The sequence below is a fragment of the Ambystoma mexicanum genome, chromosome 2q (genome assembly GCF_040938575.1).
Source record: "Ambystoma mexicanum isolate Mex_15411 chromosome 2q, UKY_AmexF1_1, whole genome shotgun sequence".
In the NCBI taxonomy this organism is placed as follows: domain Eukaryota; kingdom Metazoa; phylum Chordata; class Amphibia; order Caudata; family Ambystomatidae; genus Ambystoma; species Ambystoma mexicanum.
Window position 1 is genome coordinate 620603624 of NC_090924.1, and position 17879 is coordinate 620621502.

Here is a 17879-nt window from a genome sequence, read left to right on the forward strand (position 1 = left end):
CCTCCCTCGCACCGATTCTCGCTGACTTCTGTAACCACTATCTAGCCTTTGGCTCTTTCCCTACCTCTCTCAAGCACACCTTTGTGCACCCCCTTTTAAGAAAGCCTTCTGCCAACCCCTTCTGTCCAGCCAACTACCACCCTATCTCTTCTACACCTTTCCTTGGGAAACTCCTGGAGATGTTGGTCTTTCCCCAACTGACCCAACATACTGAACTTGTTGGTTGTTTACATGACCATTAATCTGGATTCCGAGCATACAGAGGCACAGAAACTGCTCTCCTGAACACCTGTAAAGAATTGGTTACAAATCTTGACTCCAACTCGCCCGCTGTTCTCATCCTCCTAGTCCTCTCTTCCGCCTTTGACATGGTCATCCACTTTATCCTCATAAAGCATCTGCAAGATACCCTTGGTATCTCAGACCGGGCACTGGATTGGTTGACTTCCTTCCTCCCAGGTGATCCTGGGCACGTTCTCCTCCACCACCTCTCCCTCAACTTATGGTGTTCCCCAGGGCTTGATCCTCTCGCATTGGCTCCCCAACATCTACCTTGCTCCTCTTATCTCTGCCTTCTCTCCTCCATGCCAGTGTTATGCAGATACGACCCAACTCTTCTTAAAGCTCCAATCCTCCTCTTCTTCTTCCTCCTCTATCATCCCTAACTGCCTGTCTGCTATGCAGTCATACGCTTAACACGCTTAACACGCTGTTTGTATTTCTTAAAGAGATGGCACTTTGCAAGTTCAGAGCAACTTTAAGAAAGGAAAGGCCAACGTGAAGTTAATAAGTAGGGCAAGGACGCTTCCAATGGCCTTTGGTGTTATATGTGTTTTAATGTTTGTTTTGCATTCAACAGATATTTTGCACTCATTGTTGTACTGTGGGTTTAAACCCATTAATGAAAGAAATATAGACAAAAGAAACAAATAGTCCATAGTTACCTCCTTCACTTCCCCAAACGTATTTTCAAGAACCTGAACCACTGTGCCCTGAGTTGCACCTCAGCCACGCACGCGTGTTACAAACGTCAACATAACATTAAACCTTCCCATGGAGGGGGCAGTTGCTGGTGCGGGAGGGGGTCCATGCTCAGCTAACACTGAGGGGTATATCTGCTATGAATCCCTACTGGCATCCAGAGAGGTGCCAGCATCGCTGTGAGGCCACCAAGCTCACAAGCTAACTTGGAGGGAGAGCAGAGGAGAGCGATCTCTCCAATGGCAGTCCGAAGCCCGGTGTAACGTAAGATTTTGCTGGGGTTGAGGTGCAGAAAAGCACCCAAATCCTTCTCCAGAGCAAAACACCAGCATTATAACACTTTATGTCTTTAAAACCAACATAAGAGTACATCAACGCTGTCTTACTGAGTATGCAGAGTATGCAGACACTACGCACGCTCAGTCAGCAGAGATAGCATATTCTGACAGATAGCATTTTTGGACGTTACACCACCCTCTGGGCCCATTGGCTTGAAGCTCAAGTCCAACTCTCCTAAGTGACTTGACACGAGCTGGCTGTAACCGCTCAGGTTAAACCCACCTCTTGTCCCCTCAATGTGATCAGTTTACTCGCCCACCAAACCCCTTGCCCGTTCATCCACTTCAATGGGCTCTCATCTAACAAAAACAAAACTGTACTCACTCACCTTCAGGACTCAAAAGTTCAAGCGGTATGGAAAACGTGTTCATACCCCTACCTATTTCTGTCGATTGATCAACATGTTCTGCGTACAATATAATGTTATGCTCATTTGATTATTTCATGAAAATGAATAAAATAGTAATACACAAAAAAAACCGAAATAAATAGGCAGGTCATAAGTACCAAGACGAGAGTTTCAATCTTCCCGCTAGCGCAGCCCGGCATGAGGTTTCAGGCTTGCACGCTACTAGAATGGTTTTGAGCTCCTGTCAGCGTAGGAACGTGACGTCGATGGATCACGAGGTAGTGCAGGACGTACGATGCATTTAACGTAACGTGTAAATCACTTGATGGTGGCAAGTTGCTAGGGCCGTTTCTCTAATGGGAACTTGCTACAGTATTCTAGACATCACCAAACGGGATTGATGTTAAGGGGAGAACGACAGCTTGCGGTTCTCGGGGAGTTAAAATGCCGCAACCTAAGTCTCGGAAGGTCGCTATCCTGGGCTACCGCTCTGTGGGTGAGTACGGCAGGAGTGTGCACAAGCGGGGCTGGGGGTTTCTTCGAGGTGGAGTGTGACGCAGGAGTTAACCGTGGGGCGGATTCTGAGAGAGTCAAGCCGATCGCTGGGAATCGGCTAGTGAAATTAGAGTAACTGCAAGCGGTTTGTGGCGCATCGGATGGGATTAGCGTCGGGACACGAGCAGAAAGCATTGACCTGTCATTGCTTCGCCATGTAGCTGCCACTGACACATGGGATGGGTGGCAGTGTGGTACCAGCTGTCACAGTCGCTGTCCCGTCTTGCTCTTGCCACCGTCACACTCGCGTGTTAAATTGATATCACGCATGTTTTAAACTCCCACACGCTTTACTGACAGGTACCCCTCCCGCTATTTTGCGTGGCAGGAAGTCTGGTGTTTTATAAGACCCATATATGAGGAAAGAGCTCGGAGCGGAGGAGGGGTACTCGCATATAGGGCTGTATGTGCGCAGCCTGCCGTGATTTGTTAACCAGTTATCGTTGTATCGTGCGCTGTACTTGAATGTCATCCCCTTGTTCAAGGCCATCTCTCCTCGCTTTCCGCTGGTGACACGGCAACCACCATTTTGGTTATTTCTGCGATAAAAGTTGTGGTGCATATAATAAAATTAAGTGAATATTTGGCATTTCACTTTTAATAATTCGATCACCCATTTCCCTGGTTGTGCAATAGATCATAAGGAATTGGAATAATCTTTTTTTGTAAAATTGGATGCTTCCCCGGATGCCGATTTGTCTTTTTATTGTTTTCAGAGGTTGACTTCTCCGCCTTCCTACTTGTTATTAAAATCCATACTAACGTGTATCTTAAATAAAACATTAGATATTCTGACCCACAACAATTTTCTTTGAGCAGAGTCTTTTAGCTTAGAAAAGGGGCCAGTTTCTGATCTTTTTTGAAATAGGTAGAGCAGAGTGAATTTGTAGAATAGCCTCCGAGAAAGTTTACCATGTCCTATGATTGACCTGTGTAGTTACCTGATTTGTAGTTTTTTTCCGATGTCTTATTCTAAAGAGGTTGAAGTACTTCAGTGGATAGCTACCATGACTGGAGGCGAACTGGCTGTCAGAGCTATGGGGTTCTGTTTTATGTGCCATTTTCATAATCCTAATGATCACAATCTGCAACTTTTTGCGACAGTGGAATTCCACCTGATAACTAAGTCAGTTATGATCCATTTGAAAAAAGATGGGCCTCTTTTTCTGACACGAGCGAGAATTTGCTCGCTACCAAGGAGAATTAGGGAGGATGGCTCACGGGCGACGCACCTGTCTTGGAGACATGACCAGGCGAGTTGGAATCCGGCATGAAGTGTGATATAAGAACCCAATTTTTGTTTAGGTGCATGTAAAGGGTCTCTTTTGTCAGCTGCTCGGTCATGCTTATCTGGCGTGTCCTCCTCAAAACTCTGTTACAACAGTGGCTGTTTTGTAAGGTAGGTAGGAAACTTTTATAAAGCACACACTTTCATCCAAAAGGTATCATGGTGCTGGGACTACTGAGTCTGGGCTAATGGTTCAGAGTACAGTCCATACAGGTTTTAATGCAGGCTTAATGTAAATTCTTCATTTTTTTTTCTTCAAATTGTTGATTATTTTAAATGGTACATGAGCAAACAATATAGAACAGTAATTTATTTGTATATAAAACTGATATGAATTTATCTCCACCATCGTATTCATAACAAAGAGTCAAAATAAAAATGGGAAAAGAGAGAAAAGAAGAAACGCAGCGCAAAGATTCAAGTGAGGGGCTCAGAATAAATACACCTTAGGGCCCAAGTGTAAACAACTAAGCATAAAGGTCATTAAACACCCCCCAGATAATCTCATATTTATGATGCTGATCCTTACCATGGAAAGTCACTCTCTCCCTTTTAGAGAGAAGCGACAAACTCGGCAGCCAATCATGGGCAGTATCACTTTTCCAGAATTTCAGAATGTGTTTCTTGGCAATCAAGAATCCCCCCAATGCGCCCAACATTTTATACCCCTGCTCAATACAGTATCAGAGGGAAGTAAGCCTAATGCACCAATAAGCGGGTCTTGTGGAAGGGATAGGCCCAAGTTGATTCTCTGGCAAACACCACCCCAAATGAGTTTTCCTACGCAACCACAACTTATGGAGGGTGTTGCCACCACCGCTTACATCTTCGCAGCATAACTTGCACGACCGCATCTTCTGTGGAGACCTGTCCAAGTAAGGATTAATCCGCTGTTGCGTATATTGTAGTTCCAAATGAACTTTATACTTAACCGGCCTGGCACATATGTGATTCCACTCGATATCCGACAATAAACAACCCAAATCTACATCCCAATAATTCCTACCACAATGTGATGCCAGTGCAAATTCTAGAGGCGTAAAAGTTTATTTAAGGTGGAAACTGATAGAGGTATGGTTCTAGATAAGTGTAAGACGACAGGTGAGCCATGCATTGCTGCACTTAATGGACAGAGACTATTAGCAAAGAGATCATGACAAAGCATAATTATTCTGCTGCGCAGCTGGGTTTTTTCATAAACTAGAACCCGCACAGAGTAAATATTTTTCATTAGAAATCTCATTACATCTTTTCCATTCTTGTACCAATTTTTTTTAAAAAAAACTTTCTTTATTGGCATTTATCAGTACAAAAAACAAACAGCACTGTGTGCTTACAATCCCTGTTGCCCTCCCTCCCCCGCTCCTGGTACACACCCTTCTTCTCAACAATAAACGTTGTCCATGTGACTCAACTAGCTCATCATCTGTGCCTTGAGTTGCATCGGTTTTGTGCTCGGATGGTGTCATTGACAAGATCTCCCTGCCACAGCTCAGGTCTTACTCCCACAACATTGTACTGTATTTGTCTGACTTGGCATTCAACATCTGGTGTGGACGACACTTCCTCTGTTTCTCTGGCTTGTTGGATCAAGAAGTGTGTGCATACATCCCATGTGGTACCAACATTGCCCCTGTTATGATTCAGAGAACCCCAGCCGTGTTCCATATCAATGGAATACATTTTGTCTAGCTTCCATTGTGAGTGTCTTGGGCTCCTCTTCCCTGCCACCCGTCTTTTGGCCAATATGAGTAATAGACTAAGCAGTTGTCTTGTGTATTTGGGAACTTCCCTTAGTATAGCCCAGTAGTCCTATCAATGGGTCTGGGCTTATCGTTTGACCTCTGACACCGCTAATGGTGTGGAATACCTCTTCCCAGTATTGTTGGATAATTGGGCAGTTCCAGGATACATGAATGAAGTCGGCCTGCTCGGTGTTGCACCTTTTGCATCCCCCCTGCTGTGTCGGGGGAAGTATTCTTTTAGTTTAGCTGGTGTGTGGTTAAATTGGTGAATGTACTTGAAATGGCTTAGTTTATATCTTGCGTTAATGGGTCCCTTTTTGATCCCCATGCAGCAGTATGTCCAAACCTCATCTGGGATGTCCCTCCTCAAGGACTTATCCCATTTCTCCCTTGGTGAGGTGCGGTCCCTGTTCCTCATATGTGTGTACATGTTGTATAATCCGGATGTTACCCTGCTTCCTACCGTACCCTGTAGCAATTTGTCTAACGGGGGGGGAAGGCCTGGGGTTGTTAGAGTGTGGTGAACGTTTGTTGCAGACTCACCCGTAAGTGGAAGTACATAAATACGTCCAAAGCTGACATTGTTCCCTTCCCTCTCATTTCCTCCAGAGTTATGTATTTCCCTCCTGGGAAGAGGTCCCCAAAGTTGGTCATTCCTAGCTTTCTCATCAGGATCACAAAGCTTGATTCGGCCGTGATCGGTATTTCCGGCACGTGCACCATGGGGAATCCGGGTGAGTATAGAACCTCCCCCTTCTTTTATGTTCTAAGCGCGTCCAGGCCCTGCAAGTCACCTCCACTAGATTTCATGCAGAGTGTGTGCTGTCTGGTGTCGTTAGAATTACTGATATTAGGAGATTCGGAGCCGCCACTGCTTTTTCAACTTCCACATGCCTTCGGTCCCCTTGTGTTTCGTACCAGTGTTTGAGATATCCAGACTGTGCTACTTTGTAGTATGCCTCAAGGTCTGATAGATCCAGACCCCCTTCGGACACTGGCGCAGCCAGTTTATCTCACGCTATGAGTAGTGTCATTTTAACAAGGGATACCCGGCCATACAGATTAGGGGGAGAACGCATCATTGCCGCCTGGGCGTGGTCAAGGACTCTCAGATAACTGATGTGGTATCTTCCCTGGCCACATTGATTCCCAAGTAGCGAGTCTCAAGCAGGTGCCACTGAAATCCCCAGGCGTCTAGATATTGTTCGACTGTTCCGTCGGTGGGAAAAGCACCGATTTGGAGGCATTCACTTTCAAGCCAGTTACCTCACCAAAGTTTTGAACATACCTCATTATTGGGTCCAGATTGATTTTGGGGTCTCTGACAAACACCATGTCATCCCCAAATAGCAAAATTACTATATGCAGTTCCACCCCGCGGTGCACGTGTAGTTCTCGTATCTGTTGGGCAAATGGCTCAATCGTACCAAATGTTTTATGAATGGAGGAGTCGAGCAGACCAGCAACCTTTTTTCCGCAAGTAGAACATCATCAAGGGGCATATGTGGAACAGCTTCCCTATCAATGTTAATCCAACCTGCTCAATCAATTTGGTCAATCTTAATCCAGTGACGCAGAGTATGTAATGCAAATGCAGAATATCCCCTTATATCTGGTAGCCAAAGCCACCTAGATGTATTTCCCCAATTTACTGCAAAGTCGGTCTATCTCCAATAAGTTTCAGCCGAATGTTATTGAGAAGAAGATTCAACATGAACACCCACATACTTAAATCAGCCCACACCTCACGTTTTATATTAAATGGCCCCCTATGACATGAAAGGGAAATGGGGGAAATCGAAGGTCTTTGAGACATTCACATTATAGTTCGAGATGGTTCCAAACCTCTGTACTGATAACACAAGCTCCTGGTATGAGAGCTACGGGTTGGAAATCAACACCAAAAGATCTTCTACATATAAGAGGACCTTCGAAGTGTAGTTCCCAATTGTGATGCCCCTCATATCCTGAATGTTCCTCGGCACAACCGCAAGAGGATCTATGAACAAGTTAAATAGGGACCAAGGGCAGCCTTGACTAGTCCCTTTTTGGATTTTGAAAAATACAGCCATTAACAGTCACGCCTGCCCTTGCACCATCATATAGGGCTCTAAAAAGTTTGAGGTAACGTGGTCCACATTTAACTTTATGCAAGACCTGATGAAGGAAAACCCACCTCACCTGTCGAAGGCTTTTTCTGCATCGAAACTGACAGCCGCGTAAGCGTCAACAGAGTTCCTCTTGAGTTAGATGACATCAAGCCATTCACGCAAATTATCGTAACTTTTCCTACCATATATAAACCATGTCCGATTTTTGTATGAACTATTTAGGAAGTAAGCCATTCATTCTTCTGGCGAATAATTTTTGTATTAAGTGTAAATGGCTGAACATATAACACACATTCTACATCCTATTAAGCAATTAAAATAAATCAATAAAGCAAATGGATCCTATTATGAACTCATTACCCCATATTCAAATTTTACACATTCTATAGAAAACATTCAATGTGCAAAACCAACAATTATTAAAAACAAAGTTGATTTCTCTTTATATAATCAATCGAGATTTCCCCAACTTCAACAGCAATTAAACAAAGCTTTGAGAGAGAATATCCTGGCGCCCCAAGCTACTTATCAACTAAAAATGCATTAATCTTCAGAAAAGTGCTCCATAATGATTGAAAATACTACCACAAAGACCTGTCTGGAAACATCGAATGTTCTTGGTTGTTTACCACTCAGGTGCTCTCTAATTCTAAGGGCTCTAACTTGAATTGGCACCCTGTGGTGGCTATTCAGCCAGTCAGGCACACAGGCTGGTACTGGCAGTCTCAGCCCGTGTTCCAAGCCGCTTGGTGTCCGGTTCGCCAGCAATCTTCTTTTTTTGTTTTACATTCCTCCCTCCCCACTTACCTCAGTGCGGTGAGTTCCGGTCTTTACCCCATTCTCCAACTGCCCCCATTGCTACCCTGGAAAAGGAAGAGGGCCTCGGTATGGCCATCTTTGAACAGATGCCATGAGGTGACCTGTTTATGGAAAGAAGATACTTTATATTAGACCCGTCCCAGTCCATGGGACGGGTAGTGTTAACCACCCGTTCCAATGGCTGGAAACGGGTGGTAATGTCCCAGGCCATCGTTAAAAGCCATTGCTTCGTGTAGTCCTTTAACTCTGGCCCAGGCCGTTACCGCATGTTCCAGCTTTTGCAGCGGCTGCTTAACACTGTATTGAATATCAAATGCTAAGATCTCTAGGATTCTTCCATGGAATACCCATGGTTTTAAACACTTGTTCCAAAAGTATGACGATGACTTCTCTTTACAAATGTGTGAAATCTGCTCTTATGAGAGGCCTAGCTCTTGAAATGACAATACTCCTACGTCCCGTCCCCTTTCCTCCATACTTGTGGGACGGGACCGGAGCACTCTGTAAAAAGCATCCAAATCTTTTTCAAAAATGTGTCCCTCCTCTCTTTCCTGCGCGGGGCCCGGCATGCGGCCGTAACCCCGCCTACCTTGGCTCCACATCGCCCATCAGTCCTTTTCTCTGCTCAATCGGGGCCGAACACGCTTGCATCCTCGGAAGATTTTCTTCCCTTTTTTCCTCTCTGGCTCTCGCTAGCGTTCGTTTACTAGTCTGTCTATGTCTTTCAAATTAGACTTTCCAGATTGTTCGTGTGTCCGTCGCTTCGCGAGGGCGGATCCCCATCCTCTTTGTTTAGAGTGTTTGGGCCGGGACACGGTTGGGACTCCTATTTTTACTGTGACTCCCTTTCGGTCAGGGCACTTCCATGTCGGTGGGAGGAGGTGTTCCGACGAACTCCTCCTTTGCATTTTCAGGCGTTCATCGACGAGAAGAAAAAACGCCCGGTAAGTTCTTTACTTTTCAGAGCACCCCGGCCGGGGGATACCTTCCCGGGTTCCTCTCGGTCCGGGAGGGGCGTTGATCGCTCTGTTACCGGGGTTCGCCCTCAGGTGCCCGTTGGGCCTAATAATTCTACCAGAGTTTTCTCCGAGGGTCTCCGTAAGGGGCCTGTGAACACCAGAGTACGCTCCGAGGCCCCTCCTGTGGGGGCTGTTTGTAGACCCAGTTCTACTGAGTCGTGGGGTACCGGAGTTCGCTCTGAGGCCTCTGTTGGCTTCCCTCAAGAACAAAACCGTGGTGCGCCCCAAGGCCTTGGCTGGGATTGTAGTTACCGAACGGATGTTCGAGGCCCGCGCAGATAAAGCTGTTACCGGGCCTGGGTCTGAGGTCCCTCGTACAGAGGCTAAAGCTACCAACAGTTCTGAGAGGGGGGACAAGGCTTTGTCGGTGAAAGCGGTTGCTAACCGTTCCCGCTCTTGTGGTGACACCAGATCTATTGAGGGGCCGAAGAAGCAAAGTTCTTCTTTTACTGGCAGTGCCGAGGTCCTTCCTTCGAAGGCTCAGTTGTTATGTCACAAAAACATTCCAGGCCTCACAGTACTGGCTCGGCCGAGGTTCCTTATCTTAAGGCTAAGATTAAGACCCCTGATCCATCGACGGGGACCCCTGCCTCACTTACTCACGTGCCGCAGTTATCCTCAGATGAGGACAAAATGGCGCCCGTTCCTGCCACGACCACGTCGGCCATTTTGGGTGCTACCCCTACAATTACACCATCGGCTTCTGGTGTAGGGCTCGGTCTCTTGGGTGAACCTAAGGTCCCTTTTGCGTATCCTTACCGGCCGGTTTATGATTGGAACGCCCGGATGCCTCTTCCGCACAATGTTTTGTTGCCCGCGGGGGCGGCTCCTTTGATTTATGTGGATACGGTGGAGGGGCCGGTGTGGCACCCTTCCCCGTTACGTCCCTGGATTTGTCCACCTCATGAGAGGCCCTCTCGGGTCCCGAAACAATCTCCTGAGGATGCCTTTCGGTAAATTTCAAGCGCTTATGCGCACCGACCCCATGAGGGAATATTTCAAAGGGCTTTTCAAGGAGATATGTCCACCTGCGCCTCCACCCGTTCCTCCGGTGGTTCCGCCGGTGCCTCCCTTGCCCGTGGAGCGCCTCTGCTCTTCCGCCTTTGCCTCCAATGTCCCCAGTGGACAAGGCAGTGCCTGACACGGCTCAGCAGAATCCTGACCTGTCAGATGACCCTCAAGGCGATCAGGACAACAAGGACCTTCCCCGCTCTATCGGAGCCTTTCATGACCGGGTACTGGACATGATGAGTTTCTTAGATGTTCCGGTGCCCGAGGCACCCGCTCCGCAGGAGGGTGTGCTTTCTGGGGCGTTCACCCTGTGTCCCTTGGAGCGTTCCAGCCTGTTCCTGCAGAAGGACGTTCTGGCCGCGGTCCGAAGAGTCTGGGAAAAGCCACACTCAGGACTTTTTGTCAATAAAAAGATTGACGCGAGGTACAGGCTGCATTCTTCGGAAGAGGTGGCCCTGTCGTCTTGTCCGCCTCGCTCCTCCACAGTGGTGGCTGCGGCCACTTTGCAGTCCAGGCCTGCAGCATCCTCTTCCACGACGGCTACTTAGTTTCTGGGAAAGGAGGACAAGCTCCTCGACTCCCTCGGGAGGAAAATCTTCGCCAACTAGGCCTTGCAGCTCAGGCAGGCCAACGCCAAATTGATATTGGCGGGAGCTAACATGCGGATGTGGAAAGTCTGTCGGAGTTTGAGGAGCACATCCCGGTCGAGAAGTTGGAAGACTTCAAAGGAGGCCTTTCCGATGCCAGGGTCTTGGCCCAGGATCTCCTAGAGGCTGCGGCTCATCACGTAGACACCTTGACTCGGGGCCTGATGCTTGGGGTTGATGCCTCACGGCAGGCGTGGCTGCATGCCACTACATTTTCTAAGGAAGTGCAAGATAAGGTGTTGGACCTTCCATTCGATGGCGAGGAGCTTTTTCATTCTTCTACTGATGTAGAGCTCACCAAAACCAAGGATAGCACTCAGACGGCTAAATCATTCTGTTCTGGTTAAAGCTCCTTTCAAATCCCAGAGACCGTTGTCGCAAAGTTGCCCTTCCTCTGGTTTTAGGGGCTTCCTCTACCGCAAATCTCGCAGAGTGGATACTCCTGCGGGGAATAACCGCCCAACGCACGTGGTTTTTCTCCCGCTCCTCAGCCTCCTCATCAGGTTCAGGTGGCACCGCCACCGATAAGTCTGCCAAATGAGGGTTTTCCACGCTCGCACGAGACCCCGGTGGGAGGACGCATTGCGTCTCATTGGGAGGCGTGGCAGACCATCACAGAAGTGTTAAACAAAAGGGCACCTGGTTAATGCCTTGCTCTGCCCAGGCGGGTAATAGCATATATGAAAGAATGAGCAAGGTCATGGGGTACCTGACTGATAAACGAGAAAAGAACCCACTCCTATCGGGGTATCACTCACTCTTGACACAGAAGAATCTGGGAAGAATAAATAAAGTACTGCAGTTGGATTTTAATGAAACTGCAGTATAGGTTGATAAATACATTTGACTGGGTTCTACACAAGATACAAAGGTATTTCCACAAATATGGTACAATGACCACTATGATGTAAAGCAAATGCTGATTAGTTGCCACGTATTAACAATGCATACACATCCACTGAAGGATCCTTGGGAAGGATGCCAGTGGATTTAGTGAAGTGATAACATTTGGCAATCAACGAGAGCACGTCTGAACAAAGTAGAGTTGAACAAGAACAACAAAAAACAAAACTGTCTACACGACTGTGTTTCGGCCTGAAGGATGAGCAAGATTAAGCTCTGATGGTATGGCCTTCATCAGGACAGGATATTCCAAACACGGGAGGTATCTTGTGGTGTCTGTAGAGATAAACAGACTGGGTGTGTTAGGAGTGGGCATTATACGTGGGTGTCTAGCACAGGTATGGTTATCAATACAAAGGGCCAGTGCTTACCAGGTCTTCGGTGCCCTGAAGGTCAGCTCGAAGCAGTGTCTTTAGTACACTGTAGGACCTGTGAGATCCTTTAGATGGCCATTCCTGTAAAAAAGGAATAGTGGGGCTGTAAGAGTTCACCCAATGAAGAAGTGCAATTAGATGTAGCAATGGTGGGAGCAGGGGATACCTTGCTATCGCCTGCAAATTCCCAAAAAACTGGATAAAAGCGGGCTGGCGTGTTGATTACGCTGCAACAACCGCAGGCTCAGAGGCTGCGGGAAAAGGAGAGAGGACACCAGGGGCTCAAATGGGCGCACTAAAGGTGAAATTAGATGTGCTGGTGGCATCGTGTGGTGGTGGACGATGTGAGGGGGTCCACCCGGGTGTCTGCTTGGGTCTATGGGCTGGCAAGGTGTGGACTACATGGCCAGCGCTATTCACAATGAGGGGGGCGCGTGAGGTGAAGCCCGCTTCTACAGGTGAGTGGCGGATTGAAGAAGTATCACAATGGTGGCTAAAGGATAAATTAAAGAGTGGTGTTGCCCGAGTGAGGAGGACCAGCCATCACACCGAGTGTGTAGCGCCTGGTAGTGCTGGCATTACAGGTACTCACCGGCGGTGTCTGACAGGAAGGCTGCTACACGAAGTGTCGGCATCCGCGGTCACTGACTGTGTGCGGCGAATACAAGCTGGCCGTTCGGGTGAAATAGTGCCGGGCGGCCATGTTGGGGCGCACGAAAAAAGGTGTCTAAAGGCTTGCCTGTATGGAGGTGCGCCGTGGTGTCCTGTACTTGCTAAGGGGTGGCCAGCCCCTATGGTGGAAAGGAATATGCAACCTTCGTGGGGCTGAAGGGAATGAAAGGTCCTGTCGGGAAAAAATGTGCAAAGCAGGGGCCACATGAACGGCAATGTCGGGGCCGCTTGCCGCTATGAGGTAGGATCGTGCGTATGTAGCGATTGAGTGATTCAGGGTGCACAGAATTACATCAATATTTCGTCCACCAACAACCCCTTTCAACAGCACATCGTCCTCTGGAAGAGATACATTGACGACGTCCTACTCATCTGGAAAGGCGAGTCTGAGGACCTCATTGCCTTCCATGGTTGGCTAAATCAATGTAACCAACACATTAAATTCACCATCCATTGGGACATCCAAGCAATTGACTTTCTAGATCTTCACATCTATAGGTCAGGCAACCAACTCCACACGGAATTGTTCCGCAAAGCCACAGACAGGAACACTTTGCTTCACTTCGGCAGCTACCATCCCGGGAGCATGAAGTACAACTTACCGTATGGACAATTCTTACGCATCAGAAGAAATTGTACCCAACGGACGACTTTTGACAAACATGCGATGGATCTCCAAGCTAGACTCGCCGACAGAGGATACCCGAAAAAGGCCATTAAAAATGCCAAAAAGCGGGCTTCAAATACCGACCGCACTATATGCCTCACTAAAACACCTAAAAAAGAACTGGATAGATTGGTATGTGTCACCACGTTCAGCCCACTGAGCGACCTTATCAAGAAAACCATCAAGCAATACTGGCCGATCATCAAACACGAAGGCTCCTTGCACAAAGTACCCTTGTTTGCTTTTAATAAAAATCGGAACATTAAAGAATCCCTTGTACACACCTTCATTGAACCCACCAAGTCCTCCAACACCCTGTGGAATTTTCCTCCGGTCCAAGGACATTACAAGTGTGGCAAATGTACAGTCTGCCAATTCACAGAAACCACCAAAACCTTCCAGCACAATGATGTCGTTTGGACCCTACAAGATCACACCAATTGTAACACTAGGCAGGTTATCTATGTTATTTCCTGCCCAATGCGGACTAATCTATGTAGGTAAAACCATGCGACCAGTAAAAACCAGAATTTGTGAGCATCAATCGTGCATCAAAAACAAAGTGCCCGATAAACCCCTTGTGGATCATTTCTTCAAAAAAAACCATACCAACATGGACCTGAAATGGCTGGTGATTCAGAAAGTAACAGCCACAACCAGAGGAGGAGACATCGACAGAGTTCTGACCCGCCTGGAACAGAAATGGGTACACAGACTTAACTCTGTCCATAAAGGTCTTAACATCTGTGTCGAGTGGAAACATTTTCTCTGACTCCTCCTCTCTCATCGTCTCTACCTCATCACTGTGTGGCTTCTGGGCCATGTTAAGTCACTTTGTCACGCTCAGGCCGGACCTCTCCTGGGCCATTTTCATGGACTCGCAGCAATGCGACACAAGCATTAGTAGACCACGTAATGTAATGGACTTATTATTGTGATCTTCACTAAATGCATAAGTGTTTTTTTGTGTCAACAAAGTGTGCTCTCACGTGTGATACCTAGAAATCATATATCAGGAAACCCGCTAATATATTGCCTGACTTGCGTACACCTATGTAATATTGGCCAAATTAATATCCCCCATTCGGGGCGGTGTGTTCTGTGCACCCTGAATCACTCTGTGTGGTACACATCACCGCTACATACGCACGATCCTACCTCATAGCGGCAAGCGGCCCTGACATTGCCGTTCATGTGGCGCCTGCTTTGCACATTTTTTCCCGACAGGACCTTTCCCTTCAGCCCCACGAAGGTTGCATATTCCTTTCCACCATAGGGGCTGGCCACCCCTTAGCAAGTACAGGACACCACGGCGCACCTCCATACAAGCAAGCCTTTAGACACCTTTTTTCGTGCGCCCCAACATGGCCGCCCGGCACTATTTCACCCGAGCGCCCAGCTTGTATTCGCCGCACACAGTCAGTGACCGCGGATGCCGACGCTTCGTGTAGCAGCCTTCCTGTCAGACACCGCCGGTGAGTAACTGCAACGCCAGCACTACCAGGCGCTACACACTCGGTGTGATGGCTGGTCCTCCTCACTCGGGCAACACCACTCTTTAATTTATCCTTTAGCCACCATTGTGATACTTCTTCAATCCGCCACTCACCTGTAGAAGCGGGCTTCACCTCACGCGCCCCCCTCATTGTGAATAGCGCTGGCCATGTATTCCACACCTTGCCAGCCCATAGACCCAAGCAGACACCCGGGTGGACCCCTCACATCGTCCACCACCGCACGATGCCACCAGTACATCTAATTTCACCTTTAGTGCGCCCATTTGAGCCCCTGGTGTCCTCTCTCCTTTTCCCGCAGCCTCTGAGCCTGCGGTTGTTGCAGCGTAACACGCCAGCCCGCTTTTATCCAGTTTTTCGGGAATTTGCAGGCAATAGTAAGGTATGCCCTGCTCCCACCATTGCTACATCTAATTGCACTTCTTCATTGGGCGGACTCTTACAGCCCCACTGTCATTCCTTTTTTACAGGAATGGCCATCTAAAGGATCTCACAGGTCCTACAGTGTACTAAAGACACTGCTTCGAGCTGACATTCAGCGCGCCGAAGTCCCGGTAAGCACCGGCCCTTTGCATTGTTAACCATACCTGTGCTAGACACCCACGTATAGTGCCCACTCCTAACACACCCCGTCTGTTTATCTCTACAGACACCACAAGATACCTCCCGTGTTTGGAATATCCTGTCCTGATGAAGGCCATACCATCAGAGCTTAATCTTGCTCATCCTTCTGGCCGAAACACAGTCGTGTAGACCGTTATATTGTTTTTTGTTGTTCTTGTTCAACTCTACTTTGTTCAGACGTACTCTCGTTGATTGCCAAATGTTATCACTTCACTGGCATCCTCCCCAAGGATCCTTCAGTGGATGTGTATGCATTGTTAATACGCGGCAACTAATCAGCATTTGCTTTACATCATAGTGGTCATTGTACCATATTTGTGGAAATACCTTTGTATCTTGTGTAGAACCCAGTCAAGTGTATTTATCAACCTATACTGCAGTTTCATTAAAATCCAACTGCAGTACTTTATTTATTCTTTCCAGATTCTTCTTTGTCAAGAGTGAGTGATACCCCGATAGGAGTGGGTTCTTTTCTCGTTTATCAGTCAGGTACCCCATGACCTTGCTCATTTTCTTTCATATAGACCATCACAGAAGACACAGATGGGTCTTGTCAGTCGCTCGAGTGGGCTTCCGCTTACCTTTACGCCCTACCCAACCCCTCAACCCTCCTTTTCAGCTGTCGGGCTCACCCTCCGTCAAGGCCGAGGTTCCGAAACTTCTGGACCTCAGAGCTGTGTAACCCGTTCCCCTTGGGGAGGCTTTCTACTCCCGGCTGTTTACCGTACCCAACTAGGCTGGCCTGCGCACCATCCTAGACCTTTCCCAGTTCAATCTTTTCCTACCCCAAGAGAAATTCAAGGTGATTACGCCCAGCCAGATACGCTCCTCTTTGCAGATGGGCGATTGGCTCAGCGTTGTGGATCTTCAGGATGCGTACATGCATATCCTGATTTGGAATCCACACAGGAGATACCTCCGCTTCTCTTTGGGAGAGGAGCACTTCCAGTTTCGGGTGCTTCCTCTTGGCATCAGCTCGGTGCCACGTGTCTTCACGAAGATGATGTCGGTGATTGCGGCCTATCTTCGTCTCCAGGGTATCCGTGTATCCTTATTTGGACGACTAGCTCTTATGCAGCCCTTGTCCGTTGGCAGCAGCGGGCAACCTCCAGTCTCCTTCAGCTCCTATTCCATCTTGGGCTGTCGGTGAACTGGCGGAAATCCTCCATGACGGTCTCACAGGACCTGATCTTCCTGGGTTTTCATTGGAACACGATCGACTGCAGAGTGTATCTGACCGGGGACAGAATGGCGGATCTGTTGGCCACGTGTCGGATGTTTGCGCAGACGGAGACATTGTCGGCCTGGTGGTTCCAGAGGCTTCTGGGCCTCATGGCCTCATGTGTACAGGCTCTTCCTCTTGCTCGTCTCAAAATGAGACAGACCCAGATGGCTCTTCGGAATTCATGGCGTCAAGCAGTAGATCCGGATTCCATGCGGATAATGATTCCGGATTCCATGAGAGTGGACCTGCATTGGTGGTCATCTCTCAGAAATCTGTCTGGAGGCGCGGGGATTTCAGGACCCGTTCCCCACGGTGATGATCACAACGGACTCCTCCCTCCTTGGGTGGGGTGCGACGTTAGATCTTCTTCAGGTCTTGGACCTCTGGTCGCCTCAGGACAAGCTCCTGCACATAAATCATTTGGAGCTTCTGGCGATCTTCATAGCGCTCAGGGCGTTCAGACCGCTCATTGTCAACAAGGTGGTCCGCATAAGAACGGACAATGTGGTATCAATGTATTACATAAACAAGCAAGGGGGAACGAAGTCTCCCCACCCCCTGCTTGTGGACCTGTCCATCCAGATTTGGGAGTGGGCCGTGCTTCATGGTGTCTGGCTGCTTGCAGTGCACATCCCGGGCTAGCTGAATGTCACAGCGGATGCCCTCAGCCGGCGGAGTGGGAGTTGAAGGCGGGGGTCTCCTCATGGATTTTCTCGCGTTGGGGCACAACGGAGGTGGACCTTTTCGCCACAGCGGTGAACAAGAAACCTCCTCAGTATGCCTCCAGAGGGGGGCTGGGAGCCTCCTCTATGGGGGATGCTCTTGAGATTCCATGGCACAACATGAGAGCTTATGCCTTCCCGCCTCTGCCTCTAGTTCACCGTGCAATATGGAAGTTGAAGAACTCAGTGAACTGTTCCCTTCTACTGATAGCCCTGTGGTGGCCGGCCAGGTTTTGGTTCTCAGAACTTCAACACCTGTTGTGTATCCGCCGATCGGGAGTTACTGGTAACCTGATCTTCTTCACCAAGGGGAA

At 48.3% G+C, this 17879-nt stretch overlaps 1 protein-coding gene across 1 annotated transcript in view; it reads left to right on the forward strand.

The window, feature by feature from the left end:
- The first annotated feature begins 1974 nt into the window (after nucleotides 1-1974).
- The window catches only part of RHEB (Ras homolog, mTORC1 binding), a 306526-nt gene continuing 290621 nt past the window's right edge, over nucleotides 1975-17879 (forward strand). The window contains exon 1 of the mRNA XM_069647778.1: nucleotides 1975-2165. Within this exon, the coding sequence (XP_069503879.1) occupies nucleotides 2114-2165 (52 nt within the window). The 5' untranslated portion in view covers nucleotides 1975-2113. The remainder of the gene's footprint in view (nucleotides 2166-17879) is intronic.